Source organism: Scomber scombrus, chromosome 21 (genome assembly GCF_963691925.1).
Source record: "Scomber scombrus chromosome 21, fScoSco1.1, whole genome shotgun sequence".
NCBI lineage: Eukaryota > Metazoa > Chordata > Actinopteri > Scombriformes > Scombridae > Scomber > Scomber scombrus.
In genome coordinates, this window is record NC_084990.1 from 18,315,605 (window position 1) to 18,331,488 (window position 15,884).

The 15,884-nt window shown below is 39.6% G+C and overlaps 1 protein-coding gene and 1 non-coding gene across 2 annotated transcripts; both read right to left on the reverse strand.

Moving 5' to 3' along the window:
* Window positions 1-838: 838 nt before the first annotated feature.
* Window positions 839-15,453, reverse strand: polr3e (polymerase (RNA) III (DNA directed) polypeptide E). The gene is made up of 21 exons (XM_062443131.1): window positions 15,340-15,453; window positions 14,446-14,559; window positions 12,692-12,742; window positions 12,517-12,594; window positions 12,303-12,418; window positions 11,501-11,583; window positions 11,076-11,183; window positions 10,737-10,786; window positions 10,534-10,653; window positions 10,163-10,248; window positions 9,942-9,986; window positions 9,752-9,843; window positions 9,213-9,333; window positions 8,934-9,015; window positions 8,747-8,806; window positions 7,559-7,716; window positions 7,327-7,388; window positions 6,762-7,225; window positions 3,916-3,993; window positions 2,931-3,053; window positions 839-2,324 (listed from the first exon to the last, which is right to left on the reverse strand). Exons 2-21 carry the CDS (start codon window positions 14,482-14,484, stop codon window positions 2,268-2,270), a joined length of 2,073 nt encoding a protein of 690 aa, XP_062299115.1. The 5' UTR covers window positions 14,485-14,559; window positions 15,340-15,453; the 3' UTR covers window positions 839-2,267.
* A 183-nt stretch (window positions 15,454-15,636) lies between these two features.
* trnal-aag (transfer RNA leucine (anticodon AAG)) lies at window positions 15,637-15,718 on the reverse strand. The gene has a single exon. It is a non-coding gene; the product is annotated as a tRNA-Leu (tRNA).
* Window positions 15,719-15,884: the final 166 nt, after the last annotated feature.

Consider the following 15,884-nt stretch of genomic DNA (forward strand, 5'->3'; position numbering starts at 1 on the left):
TTTTTTTCTCCAAGCTGCCTTTTATCTGCTGCTTAACACAACACACAGCAGGGAATGTGTGGGGATATTATAAAATATATATATATATATAAAATGACCATAGTTAACGCAACGTTGTGTTTTTTAATAATTAGTAGCGGAGCCACTAAGTTAGTGGCACTAAATAACGGAGTTGCGGTGGTTTCCTGTCTGAGCTTTCAAAATAAAACCTTTGCTATTGTGTGCTTCTTATTATTATTAACAAACAAATTTGGGGCTTGTAAATTACAGGAGAAATGACGGGAGGGCGGCGGGAGATGGGTTCGAAATATGGGAGAACCAGGGAAAAACGGGAGTGTGAAGGCATTGTATCCAAACGTAATGATCTGAGGCACTCCTGCTGAACTTGTCGCACTCGCCATTGTCAATGTCTGATACTGAAGATGCGCGCTTCACACATAGCGCATGCGCGTGGCATGACGTTGGTGTGTACATCTAGCTCAGAGCCAGAGATCATACAAAAAGATGAATGACAGATAAATAATGAGAATAATAATAATAACATGAAATAAAAGTTGTTCGCGAGTCTCAAGCCTCGAGTCGAAGTCAAGTCTGAAGTCTTTTGAGGTCGAGTCCAAGTCGAGTCTGAAGTCACAGTTTAGTGAGACTTAAGTGCAACTCGAGTCAGAGTCGCGAGTCCGAGTCCCCAGCTCTGGATTATACACTAATTAAAACATACCATACTCCATTTCTGTCAACTTTGCTCCCTTAGATGCCACTTAATGTTACATACTGAATCTTTAAATAACATGTAAGCGTCTATTAGCATTTTAATGTAAAATGGGACAAAAAAAACATGAGACATTACAATATTTATTGAGCAAAGTAACCGATGGAAAAAAAAACTTGCAAGTGTCATTACTGATTAAGCCTTTATTTACATTTCCACTCATAAAGGTCTTAAAGTACTTCAATGAGAATCAAAGCATTATAGTCTTTGTAATGGCATTTATGAGCAGGTGGGAGTTTGTCCTGAATGCCTTATGAGGCAGAGGCACTTTATATGGAGGCTCAAGATAGCAGCACATGGCAAAACACCAACATATCCATAGCAACACCTCCCCCATCACCCACAATTCATCCTATCGACTTTGAATAATGAATGAATCTGTTCCAGCTCCTTTTTTCCTTTCTTTTTTTTCTTTTACAATATAATGGATTAAATCCTGACATTTGTGATAAAAATATGACAACTTCTCTCCGAATTGCATCTTTATTGGCTAACAAAATCAGTCACTCTACTTTCTCTCATAAGGAAAACCATTTGAAACTTTGTACATCCAACCGAGAAAAACAAAACCTCAACTTCAAGCCATTTAATCCTTTTCTTCTCCAATTTGTTATTTCACTACACATTAGACTGAATAATAGAGAATTGTGGGAAATGCCACATTAGATGTAACTGTTTTCCAGGTCCATGATTGCCAGACAAAGTGATTTCAATCCACAACATGAGCACAGTGACAATTAGGGCTTTTTTGCATCATAAGATGTTTTTCTTCCCCCCACATGTTGACTCAACATTTTAAATTAAACATTTGCATCCATCGTTAAAGCCATTGTGTGTTGAATTGGTTGGTGAAATAAATACTGTATTCGTTTGATAATCTTTAACCAAGTCACATTTTGTTAAGTTAATGGATGAAAAAGGAAATAAGGTTTGCTCTTTTGAGGGTTTTCTACCCACAAGGCCTTAAAAAACAATGTTTGCTCAGTTGGTGACAACGTAAAAAGCAAAGATACATTTTTTTAATTTTAATTTATTTTTTTTTAAACATCAGGAGGTAAAATGAAAGCAGTCTGAACCGCAGCTGTTTTCAATAGTAAACACCATCCTGCTCTGGTAAAAGCTTACTTCAAAAATAAAGTTCATCAAACATGAAGCCAGAGATCCAAAATCTATTGATAAACCGTATATGTATCTCGCTATTTCTTCACTTTTTTTTATTTTTAAATATTCATTTTTTTTCTGCTCACGCTCCAGCTGTCAGTGTGTGAGTGTGAGAGGAGTTTGTCCTTTGCGCTGCATCAGAGTGCTTGTGTTAATGTCCGAAATGCTTCAGCTTCGCGTTCTGAGCAGACGGCTGACATCTTTGTCCTCCGATCGCCCCGGACCTCAGAGCTGGGCGAGCTGTGATTGGCTCTCATCTCGTGACTGCCCTCCCACGGGACCACCTGGGAGAGGATTTGATTGGCTGACGGTGACCGCAGGGGGCAGGCTCTCAGTGTCAGGACTGTATTGTTCCCTTGAGGTACCACATCCCTGCGTGGCTGCTGCAGCACTCCTGGAGCGACAGATGACAAACAGCTGATTAAAGATGTTCAGTCTTAAAGCACAAGTTCACAATTGTTCAAGTCTGTCTTAACACAAGTCAGGTGCCCAAATAAAACATTGTTCATACTGACCATTAGAAGATCCATTCATAATGCACTTACAGTGTAACTAATGGGGGACAATATCCACAGTCCTCCCTCTGTACAAAAATGTATTTAAAAGTTTATCTGAAGCTAATATGAAATTTCAAATGTCAAAATGAGTCAAATCAAATAGAAATCTTTAAATGTTACAGTCTTTTTGGTTCCAAAGTCCCTCTTTTTGTTACTATACTTCCATCAAAGCTCCACAGGGAAACAAAGAGGGAACTTGATGCTAAAAAGTCTGTAAATGTGGCAGATGTCTACTTGACATGACTAACTCAGACTGCTGAAGCTTCATTTAAGTTTCAGATCAATTCTTAAATGCATTTTTGCAGAAAACAATTGTGTGGGACACATTAGAAGGGGATCTCTTAACAGCCAGTATGAGTAGGCTCTTTCACTGTCACATGGGCACCTGAATGAAGAAAAGTGAGCCTATCCTTTTACAGCAGCAGTCCTCTGGGCCTTCTTACCTTGAGCAGCCGGTCAATTTCAGGCTTGGAGACATCTCCAAGCTCCTCTGCTAGTCTTGCTTGTACAATATTCCTCCTGACACGGTAGTTCTTTGTGAACAGGTCAAACAGCAGCCGGCGGTGCTGCAGGAGGAAAAAGAAACGCACCAAAGAACACATTTATAGAAATAGTTAGACATTTTGGGAATAGCACTTATTCCCTTTCTTGTAGAGTCAGATGAGAGGATCGATACTGCTCTCATAAGTCCGTTTAATATGAACCGACTGCTGGCAGCAGGATTTTTTAGCTTAGCAGAAAGACTGAAAATAGGTGAAAACAGCTCGCCTGTTGCTGTCCAAAGACGACAGAACTCATTACAAATACCTTTTGTAGCTGACAAGACTCCAAAAGGCGTTTACGGAAGACATGGTCCCACATATATCAATTCTTTAAACCACAACTTCTAGTTTTTGGGTATTAGTACTAGTTAAACATATGATGTAACATGTTAATTAGTCATTTAGAGGTGCTGGCCAGGCTAGTACTTTCTCCTCATTTCCAGTATATTTGCTCAACTAATCATGAATCGTATCATTTAACTCGCTCTCAGCAAAAGTGATGGCAAACTCTTTCTGAAAAGAAAAAGCATAAGTAGTCTATTGCAGACATTTGCAGCTGAAATACACTGAAGACCACAAAGCACCAACTGTCATTTCCTCTGTCATCTGTAACATCATTTCAAAAAGACAAACATAACAGGAGAGAGATTAAAAACTAAACTTTGCCTCTTTAACAGAATGGTGTCCTAATTTTCTCTTCTGTGTTACATTGCAATGATTTCTAATCAATCACAGGAAATACTGGAACATGCTTTTAATTTTCTGGTGAATTTCAGTAATCGCTGAATGCTTTAACTTGTGGTTTGTGGTGCGTTTCAGCTGCAGAAGTTTGCAAGTAGTGCAGGATGGGGGAAATAAAGTCGACTACAGGCGCCTGTGTGTTTACCTTGTCGAATTCCTCTCCAGTCTCCCACAAACCAAACACCTTCTGTTCATCAGGGGACGCTGTGCTCTGAGCAGGAAACTAAATTTAGAGGGAAACAGCAAAGTTAGAAAAACATTTCATCAGGAAAAACAACAAAACTACACCATGCTCTGAGTTTGAGCAGGAAAATGAGCAGAATCATGATTTCCTATCTCAGCTCAGTTTGTCAGCAGTTACAACTACGAGACTGTTTTAAATTATGTGTGCGGTCTTCATGACAGAAAATAATAAAACCATGAATTACTCATTCGAACCTTGATTCGAGTGTGCAAATATTTTACATTTTATGGAATATTTAAAGTACATGAATGTTGAACTGCTTTACTGTCTCAGACACCTGCTTTGTCTCTTATTATGATCTCTCGCATATATAAGACATCATAACAAGAACAGAAGCAATGCTGTGACCAGAAGGACCACTGAGCACCCCCCAGATCAAGGATTAACCCTCCAGACACAACACACTGACTTATAACTGATCTGCGAACTGTGTGGGATCTAAACAATAATGTTTACGGTGGCACAGAAGTGGAGTCAACCGATTCCAGACCTGCCTGCGTATGCAAACAACTCCCGGCTTAACCCCTCGCTGAGCTGTAATGAGCTTTGCTTTGAAGCTAATAATCTGTTGCATAACAAAGATGGCATCCAGCCATTCCCTCCCCCACGACGCTTCAAATCCTGCAACGTCAAGGATAAAGATGGGATAAGACCTAAGCCAGGACAGGGCTGGTCCTGGCAGGGGACCTGGATGCTTAATGAAACAAGAGGATGTGGAACAGACCACGCCACTCCTCGCCCCATAAGCAAACACGGCTTCAAGAAAAACAGAGCTAATAAAGATGACTGATAACAGACTGCATCAGTTTATATTAAACCTACAAAAAGCGACCTCAGACAAAGCAAAGAGGACACACAAATAGACCTCAAATACAGACGTATCAGGTGGCTTCAAGAACTCGAGTGGAACCTGAGAGTTAGGTTTGCGTTGCTTCAGTGCACCTTTTCAAGTAACAAAGCGCTCACAAGCAAAACGACCGTTAATGTCGTTACTCCGTTTGAGAAAACTGATATCTGTGTTCAAGCTGCCGGCTGGAAAACCCCTTCATTCAGCAGCCACAGGCAGTTTTAACGAGGCAAAGTAGCAGCAGCTCTTCATTAAAGACGAAGGGGATTGTAATCTTGATGCTTCAAAACATCCTGTGCTGGTTTTAAGAGGTTCAAAAGTTCTGCTTGTTCCTGAGGTGTGGCCCTCGGTTCAAGCCTATTTGAACACGAGTTTGCAGTTCAGCAAGATGGGATGAAAGTCATTACATAATCCTGCATCACAGCAGCAGAGATACAATCAGTGTTTCTAACAACTATGTTCAAATCAGTAGTAGCACTGCATCCTAAAATTGGGCATGCTCGTTGTTGAAATTCAATTCTGGCACCTGAACATGAGTCACATTATTGTTGTTCAATATCATTTGTATTAGTGCATATAAATAATTATCGCCTTCTCAGCTAGTATCTAATTTGAATGGAATCAATGTTTTTGAAATTCAACTGGCGCTTTAACATATAGGCCTGGGTTTTGTTATTAATTCTGATTGTGCATATAAGAATAATGCTTTTAAAGCTGACAGTCAGTGATGGTTTTATTGGACATCTGTATTTCACAGAAGTTAAAAGTCAAAAAGATACTATTAAACAATATTTTTCAATTTTAAATATTCTTCTTTGTGGTTGATTCTGCATTACTTCAGTGATTTTACATTTTAATATCCATTATTACAAGCTTCAATTTTAAAGCTGCAGTGCGAAACTTTTATGTAAAACTGTACATCTGTTAGATTCAAGACTCTTCAAGAAACACAATGTTGATTCAGTCACGGCCAGATAAATCTCCATTTCACTGTATACAGAGTATTTAATGTGGTGTCCGGTTTGATATTATTATTCTGGCCAAATTAATTTATAGGCAGAGCATATATACTAGAGATTTACACTGGCCAAGCAGCTAACTTCTGGTTCGCTCTCATCTATCTTCAATGTGGATAAAATAATTAATTGTGGGGCTCTTGTAGACTTTTTAAATGTTATCAGACTGAGTCGATTAAATGCTGTCAGTAAAATGAATCTTGGTAGTTGAATGACGTTCAGAACAATTTATCCACTGTGTTACAGCTACAACAGTAGTGATGGAGTAGGCAACAATGACGTAAGCACGTCGTCAGTGTTTTTGTAGTTACGCTCACTGCCAGAAGGGGGGGACAACAGACTCGCACTGCAGCTTTACGATATTAATCACGATTCATCACAGCAAATTGTGCATTTAATTAGTTAATTTTTTTTTTTTTAAATCAATTGACATTGATTAATTTTCTCCTGATCAACCATTTGCTTAACAGACTAGTTGTTGAAACTCTAGCACAAACTACTCTGTTTAACAAGTTTCATGATGGAGGAAACTGTTGCTTCCATTCAGATTAGTAAATTCCTGCCTCAAAGTGATGTAATCCACTGTGCAATGATTTGACACCCAACTCCTTCAAACTGATACCTTACTGATACGCCCACACCAATGCAGGCCTTAACAACGCCTTTCCAGACTATTGTCAGTCTGAACACAGCGACAAGAGTGTAAATTCCACTGAAATGCTGAGATGAGTTTAAAGAAATGTGACAACACAAATATTGAGGGAAAGAAAGGAAAGCGGGAGAATCCGGTGTTAACTGGACTTCCAACTGGACTCTGGACATCCAAAAACCTTGTAAAACCTGAATTTTGCCCACATAAGTTGATCTCCTCCATGAATACTCACAGGCACCATTATCTGTTTGCACTGGCAGGACAGTACAGCTTCCTGTAGCATGCGGTCCGAGATGGAGTGAAAGACACTGTGCCCCGCCGGCATGGAAGCCAGGTGGAGGTTAAATAGCCTCTTAAACTCGTTCAGCGTCAGTACAAAATGCTTCCTGAAAGTCTTGATCACAAAGTCTTGCAGCTCTTGGGAAGGCGTGTTGGTGGGACTCCCTCCGTTACCGTTAGTGTGATCGAAGCTGGGGGAGGTGGCAGTGGGATAACCATTGATAGAACCGTTGGGGATGGAGGAGGAGGAAGGGGGAGAGGAGGTGTCCATGGGTTCGTCTTCCCTGTCACTGACGGGTTCTTGTTTGATGTGGACCGCTCGTTTGGAGTCCAGGTCCTTTTGTAGGGACGACTGTTTTTCTTGTGCACGATCTTGAGCCATCTTCAGGCGTTGCTCCCCGCTGACATGAACAGGTTCTGGGGAGAAAAAAAAACACATAAAAAGAGATAAGCTCAAACAACATCATTTACAACTACTGTACTGCTAATTTAATCTGCAGTATATTAACAGTACAGACCAGGCTGAGGGGAATTCTTTGGCATGAAGTCTTCTTTAGAGAAGTTAAAGACCTTTTCCAACCTTCAGGGGGGAAAAAAAAAAGAAAAAAAAAAAAAAGAGTACAAATTAATCTTAACAGAAAGCCCACAAAATATTTAATAGCACAAGAATATCCTGTTGATTGGAGAAAAAAAACCCTCTTTGTTCCTTAATCATCAGGAAGTCATCGGGCTTCTCTGAGTGTTACGTACTTGCTCTGGATGCCAAGCCACAGCATGTGTTGCCTGTGGGCAACATCTTGGTGTTTCTTAACGAAGTCTACATCAGTAGGCAACAGGAACTCCCAGCCCCGGTTTATCCGAGGCACTGCCACATGCTCCAGGAACTCCTTCACATCCTCTGGAGGAAGCTGAGAGAGACACGAGGAGGAACTTGTCAGTTCATTTTACCTGAACGAAGAGGACGTTTTACTTCAGCCTCAAGGTGGCAGACACAAGCAAGGGCAGGTGTTCAAAGATGCTCTCCTTCACCTGGGAGACGATCAGTGCATGTCACAATGAACCTCTCCCAGGTGAAGGAGTTTGTCTTTGCTTGGATCACAATCCCATAAACAATCCCCCCTGGCTGTAGCTGTAATATCTTCAATAACCTCTCAAATGACAAGAATATGCTTGACATATGAGCAAGAAATTGCAATTTTGCACAAAAATTGATTGGGTGCAAAAAGTGAAATGTTGCATTTATCACATCTTCAAAAACAACTTCCTGCTGAAAAAGGGGCTAATCTGCTGTGAAATTAGCCTCTTATGCAGCTAATGTTCTGAGGCTGAGTGATTAAATTAGGGAGACATGGTTCGTATTTAAAATCAGCCTTTTATGAATGTTCATGTTCACACTGTATGGTTGGTTTTATCCAGCCACTATCCAATAAAGTTTATTCAAACAAGACGACCTTTAACAGTGTTGACAAAAAGAGAAAGGCAACATTTCTTTGCGCAATTCTACCATGAACAGAGTGTAAGAAGATAAAGAGAAAAAAATGGAGCAAGAAAAAGATGTAGACAATATGAAGTTCAGTTTTATATCACAGCAGTCTCAGTCAGACAACAGTATTAACAAAAAAGTGTAAAATTCTACTCTAACTATATTAGAAGAAGCTCACTAGAGTTTCAAACACATTTGACTGCAGCCATGTTGAAAATAGGTCATTAAAACTACTCAAACTCTAAGACAGCCAACCAGCATTTACCTGCCCGGCTTTAGAAAGTTCAATTTCATTACTGACAAACGAAAATGACACAAAATGGCTGGAAACTACCCATTAAAAAAGCTAAAGTAAAATCAGTTGTTTTTGGCAGAAACAATATTGAGATGTTCTTGAAACTCTTTGAGAAAGAAAATTCTAGTAAATGTGTTATTTTAGTCGTGTTCATTCTTACTTTGATGATGGACGCAATCTCCTTTCTCATCAAAGAGCGCTCCAGAGTGAACCTCCACATCTAAGAAGGGAACAAATAAATGAGTTGGCACAATGTCGACCAAACAAAACAAATAATCAGGCCTGTTGCTGGTTTAAATTTGGATAACTATAAAAATTGTTTTTAAAAATCAGGGACAGCAGCTCACCACAAAGTCCCTGCCACGACAGAGCACTTCAGCAGGGACACCACTGTGAGGGCTGCAGGTGTTTTTAGGATACAGAACATCACTAGAAAAAAGAAAAAACATACAGAAACATCACACATCTTCCAGGCTGCTGTGCTTTATGTTACTAATGGTAAATTATAGAGCACACAGGTCTTACACCTTAACATGGTACATTTACACTCATTTAAAAACATTCTGTGAACCCTTTTTGGTCATTTTTATCTTGAGTTAATCTGCGTTGGAGCTTCATGGTCTCACCTCTTGACGACCCAGTTCCCTTGAACCAGCAGAGCCACCTGCTGGATGCAGCGCATCACTGCGGTCGAGTCTGTGCCAGAGGCGAGCAGGCCCATCAGGTTCGCAAATGGCATCACCTTGACTAAAGATGAATGGAGACATTGAGAAGAAAACATAAAACATTTCTGGCGACAGAATAGCAAACAGCCTGAATCTTAAATGGTGTAAATTTGATCCAGTTCATGTACTTAAGGACATTAAAAAAATGGCTGGAAACAAAAACTGGCAGAGGACGGCTGAGTGACAATCACGGGAATTGTAAACCAAAAAGTTTTAAGCCGTTTCTCATGTGTTTTATATCATTATTAATGCTCTGATGCCCCCATCTGGCACAAACAAAAACTGCACTGACTTAATATTCTGCTGTTAGAATAATAATAAATAAAAAAGGCATAAGTCACAAATGATCCATTTAAAAAAAAAAAAAAAAAAAAAAAGACATCACAGCCCTACTATCTGACAGATATGTGATCAGTTTTATCTAAAATGTGTTAACCTACCGTTCTTCATCAGGGTCTTGACCTGCTCACCCAGCGGCAGAGTACGGAGTTGAGCCATGGAAAGCACATTACTCGGTCCTACAGGCTTTACACTAACACACAAAAGAATGGGGAGGAAACTGGTGTAAGTGACTCTTTGAACCTGTTAAACATCTTTAATCTTTTGTCATAAGAAAGAGGGATTACTTACACTTTTTCCTCTGCGAGAGGTGGCATCAGCATTGCGAGATACTCCCTAAGAAGAAAAGATCAAATTAGGGAGAGATCTGAGCAGGTATGAATGAAAGAATGAGAAAAAAAGAACCAATGATCCTTTCTGGTAGGAGATTTTTGCACATTTTACAACTGCATAAATATACTCAATCATAACAAAAACTTAACTTAAAATATATAGGTAAAGCTTTTACTCACTTAGGAGTTTTGACCAGTTCGGTGTTCTGTGATGCGTCCACTGACTGGCAGAAGAGGTACTGCTTTTCATGCTCTGAACGGCTATCCTGAATTTGAAAAAACATGACAAAGACACAACTGATGGGACAAATCCTTCATGTCAACATCTCCTGAAGATGAAGAACAGCGACAATGCTATCAGATAATGTTTCCAGTACTAAAAATCAGATGTCAGCAGCCTTGTATTACCAGTCAACAGAAGACATACATTTAAGTTAAATTGGGGACACACATTACATGGTGTCAGTATGTATTTTGGTTAATATAAAAACTTTAGTACACAGTTGCCCAGGAGAGGAATGTGGTATCTTAATGGTGAGTGTGCACCCTACCTTGACACCGTGGTAGTGCAGGTGAACCCAGGGCTCCTCTGCCTGCTTCCTCTGGAGGAACTCATAGGATTGGATCCTCCTCTGCCGGGCCTGCTCCGACTCGGGACGAGCAAACCTCACCTGGAGAGAAACAGGCACATAGAAAGGTAAGATGTGATGCACAGAGTAAGAGCAATCGGGAGTTTGTGTGAGTGAGTTTTTACCGTAATGGCTTTGGCTTCCTCCTCAGCTTCATCCTGGGAGGAGTCTCCACCTGCAGACAGAAGACATTTAACGTCATCATCACACCTGATTGTGTCAAGTAAAGCTGATAAAAGCATCAAACTCAACTGTTTTATGTGTAAAAGTGTATTTCAGTAAATCAGCACAAATTGTGCAATTTGCTTTTGGGATACTGGGTTTGTGGAGGACAAGTGAGTTAGTTTCAGCATTACAAACATTATCTTACATTTCCATGACCTTCTGCTATCACACCAAATAAATGCAACCTGCACTAATCTCTCTCTTATATTTATTTCTTCAAGATACAAAAGCAAACACACCTTCATTAGCTGCCTCCCTCTCTCTGGTTTTGTTATCAGCCTTGTCCAGGTAAGAGAAGCTGGGTCTCATCTGGAGGATTCCCGTCAGAGGTGTGACATGAAGCTCACCTGTTGACATCGTTAGCAACAAGTAATTAAAGACCTGAAACCTAATTTTGAACAGTTATAATGCAGCAGAGGTTGATTTTGGACTCATGTTACTAAATCTTGAAGTCAATCATACTGACACGTGATTATCTTCACTGTAAACATAGTGACATTACACTGAACACTAAAAAAAGAAAAGATAAGCAAAGTTTACACTGATAAAGAGTCAATTGGACTGTCAACATGTGGGCGACCTTTGAGTATTTACAGGAGGCAGTGGCACAGTTTAGAGCAACCAAAACACGAGCGTAGTGCTACAGTGGACTACAGGATCTGACCTTTGCGGAAAACAGCAGCAGCATATCTGGAGGTGTTGGTGGTGGCTTGGATGGAGGAAAACGTCTGTTTGTCCATCACTTTACTGTAGGAAAAAAAATAGAAGAGTCATCAATTGTGCTGTCTATCTTTATCCAAGAGAGGTCCTGGAAAACTTGTGAGTAAAAGCAAAGCAGACCAACAACATGATTTTGTTGTAGTTGATAAGCAAAGCATGAATTCAAAAGCTAAACTACTGTTAAATCTATCTGCTGATCAACAATAAAAGCGATCTTTGTATGTATGAGCCAATAGTGAAAGAAGGATTTATTTATACAAAACCCATTTGGTAAACCATATGCACATAAACACAAGTGCAAGGGTTTCTTCTTATTAAAAACAAAGAGGGATAAAGTAAAAACAGCAGTGAGCTGTGTCTGTAATCTCCTCCATGTATTTTGGGAGTCAATAAAACGTGTGAAATGCTTAGCGGCTGCACAATCCTTTAATATGAGATCAAAAGCAGTCAAATTTAAAGAAAGGTTATCCAGGGATGCCTCTTTTTTCTGTTAATACATGTCGTTATAATTTATGATGACATATCAAGTCCAGCTGCAGTCATCAATAATAATGTTTATAATCATAATTTGTGTAAGCTCACCAAAACTGTCCAATGAGTGATTTACCTGTCATGTGACTTTACATTTAGTCCCGTTGGTTAGTTTGTAAAAAAGGCAGCAGCAGATCAACTAAACTAAAAGGTGTGCAAGCGACCTAACAGGGCACTGGCATACAAAGGGTTAATGCTATACAAAGCACACATACGCTGAATATGTGTTGGTTTCATCATAGGCGGTGCCATCCACATTCAGAGCAATCTGCTCTCCTTTGCTGCGACAGTAGTTTGGACTCATTGTGTTGATGGCCATTTCCAGCTCCACCTGCGTAACGCGTGGTAGAAAAAAAACCCATTACCAACACTTTCAGATGAAACGGAAGTTCTTTAAAAGATGAATTGTAAGAGAAAACTTTTTTTTACCCTTTGCTGTTTGGGTTTGATCTTAGCAGCTAAGTGGTTGACATCATCATAGGTCATAGCGGAGGGTCGGACAGGGTACTGTGTTGGTGAAATCAATACAGGTGATTAGTGACTCTTGACAATAGATAATGAGTCATCCTCATCAGCATTTAGTACAACAAAAGGAAGCACTTACCTGAAAAAGATACAACTTTTCTGCAAGGCTTTTGGCAAGATACACATCAATCTGAAAGACACATTGAGCAAAGCTATTCTCATTCATGAAGCCGTATCTACAAAATCACTGATGTTTCTCGTGCTACATTTTGATCGATGCAGGAAACAGTGGCTCTGGATTGAAATAAACAAGACAAGAACTACAAATGTGTAATTTAAATGTAAAATAACATGTTTGGATCTCGTGGCAAGAATCTCCAGAAAACGATAGTGTCAAATTCAGCACTTTCAATTGTGAAAATTAGAGCTTAATATGTTGTGTAGTAAGGCACACTCAATTATTTGTATTATCATTAATTAGCTGATAATTTTCTCAATTAACTAATAAAGTGTTTGGTCTATCAAGTGTCACAACATTCTTAAAAAAGGCATGTCACAATTTCCAAAAGCCTATGGTGATATCTTCGAATAGTCACATGACACAAGTTAGCGCCATGCCAGAAGTGATACCTACAAAAACATGTAAAGGATAAGGCTGGCATTATAAACCCCAATAAAAGATTAAACCAACAAGTGCTTTAATCTTTCTGTACTGTCTAAACCTCTGTAAAACATGCACCCCTTTACATCAATCTCACTGGAAATGTACCATGCCTGTCTCATGTCTGAATAAGCACCCTGGTCAGTTTCAGGTAGGTCGGACCAAGGAACGTTTCCATATCAATTTCCACACAACACAAGCCTGAACTGAGTGCAATCAGGTTAAATTAAAGCCTGCAGCAGCACAAGGTAAAATGTGCAGAGAGAGTAATGTGCATCTTATTTCACCTTCTACCAACCAAACCAAAACCCTTACAACGGAAGTATAATCAGACCAGCACTGTCTCTATAAATTCCATTTTCATTCCTGTCAACTCCTCGAAATAATATAGCAGTCATCTACAGTATGTCTGAATGCCGTCACTTTGAGCAGCTTTATTAAGCCATCAACGTTACATATTCCATTCTAGTCTGAAAAGGGTTTAATTTTTTATCAGATGATGCACAAAGAGCAGTAAATAATGCATTTGTTGGGGAAATATTTAATTAGCTAGTGAGTATTTCTGGCTCCAGACAATCTACAGTATTCATGTTCGTAATAATGGCTAATAAAAGTGTTTTCAGTGTAAGTGATGAAGGACAAAATCCACAGTGTGTCCACACAGTCATATAAAAGTAGATGTGAAGCTTATATGAGGCTTCAGCAGACAGAGTTAGTAATATGAAGTGGATATCTGCCACACTTAGTCTTTTTTGCATTAAATTCCCTCTTTGTGTGGAGCTGTGGTGGGAGTATAGTAACAAAAGGAGAGACTTTAGCATTAAAGACTGTAACATTGAAAGATATCTACTTGATTTGACTCAAATTTGAAGCTTTGTATTAGCTTCAGATAACTTTTAAATACACTTTTGCACAGGAGGACTGTGGATTTTGTCTTCCATCACATACATTGTTAGTGCATTATGAAGGGATCATCTAATGGTCAGTATCAACAGGAGGAATGATTACAACCAGATAACCTGTTTCAATGTGTATTTGGGTGCTTGACTATTGTTTTAAGACAGTCTTGAAAAATTCCGTACCCATCCTGGACAACAAGGGAGGTCTATAGCACAGATGCATGTAATATATCAGTCTTTAACTACAGAGGCAACACCTATAAAAGAAGAATAATTGAATTAAATACTGATAAGAGTATCTCCAGTCTTATCCTTCAACCAGCTCACACATACCTCTTCTATAATGGGGTCATCATCATCCCCGCTGGCCATATTGATGTGATCAGAGCAAGCAGGGGAGAGGAGATGAAACAGGAGAGGAGCGGCAGTAGATCTGTGAGATCCAACCTGGAAACAAAGAAAACACAACCTCACAAAAATGTATTTTACAAACAAAATTTCTCACCAGTCAACACCCAGACTTGTAACAAAGAAAAACAGATGACAGGTAGCTGCTGCAACAACATGGACACCACCAATGTGACTCAACATAGCAAGGTTACACCAGATCTCATTAGGATGTTGTCTGGGTGCTTCAGGTTGTCAGTCTTCTATCATCAAGTAAATAGTAATTTCCAGAAAGTAAAACTATGAATAACCTTAAAATTAGTCAAAGCCAGACCATGATCAAGCAGTCTGTGAGGTGAAACTCACATGATGTAAGAGCATGCAATCAATATTAAATGTCTGCTCTTCATGCAAACACAATGTAACAAACATTACACATGTAGCTAACACGGCAGGCATTGATTTCTCACTGTTATAATACTCATTACGAGCCACAGTTCCTGAAAATAAGTCCTCTTTCTGGCTAAGTTAGCAAGCATTAGCAGGCTAGAATACAAACAGCCACTTGTCACAGGCCTGCACCAACACTACGGGTTACAATTGAACTCAAACACATATATAAAACACTTATAAAAGAAAGCAGGACAAAGGGTAACACTCTCAATATTCCTATTTTTCTATAAGCGACGACAATAGCTGATAGCCGGTGATAGCTTTGCCTAAAACTAGCTGTCAAGTTAAGCGTAGCATGTTAGCTTTTACCAATCAAAAACAGCACACAGGCCTGTTTTTAACGCTTCATTCTTCCTAAACAGCTTCCCCGTTACATTTCAGTCTCACCTGCACACTTCAGTCCCCAAAAAATGTAGCACGCCGAGAAACAGAAGGAGTGTGTTAACTCCTGCTAATGCTAACACAGCTGCAGTCAGTCACTGTCGGTACCATGTTGACTCCACGCAGGCACGTGGGGAGGAGTGCGTGCCCACAATGCACAGCGAGCCCACCACTTATTTATACCCCAAAATTATTTATTTTAAATATAATTCAGTGCTTGTGTCAAGGGTTATAGTTGAATATAGTGTATTTACATAGTGTTTATCTGTGTGCAGCAGGTTGAACAATCATTAAAAGGGTTGATGGCAGCGGTGGGATTCGAACCCACGCCTCCGGAGAGACTGGAGCCTTAATCCAGCGCCTTAGACCGCTCGGCCACGCTACCTCATGGTTAGCTGCTAATGAACGCTAATAAAATATAGGCTATAATTGAGCTATAGATGAGCGCTTTATAGTTTTTCTTTATATCACTTGTCACTCATCTACATCTATATTCTTTGCCATAAAACCCCGACAGATAATTATTTCATTTTGGGCGCACAGCCAGCAAA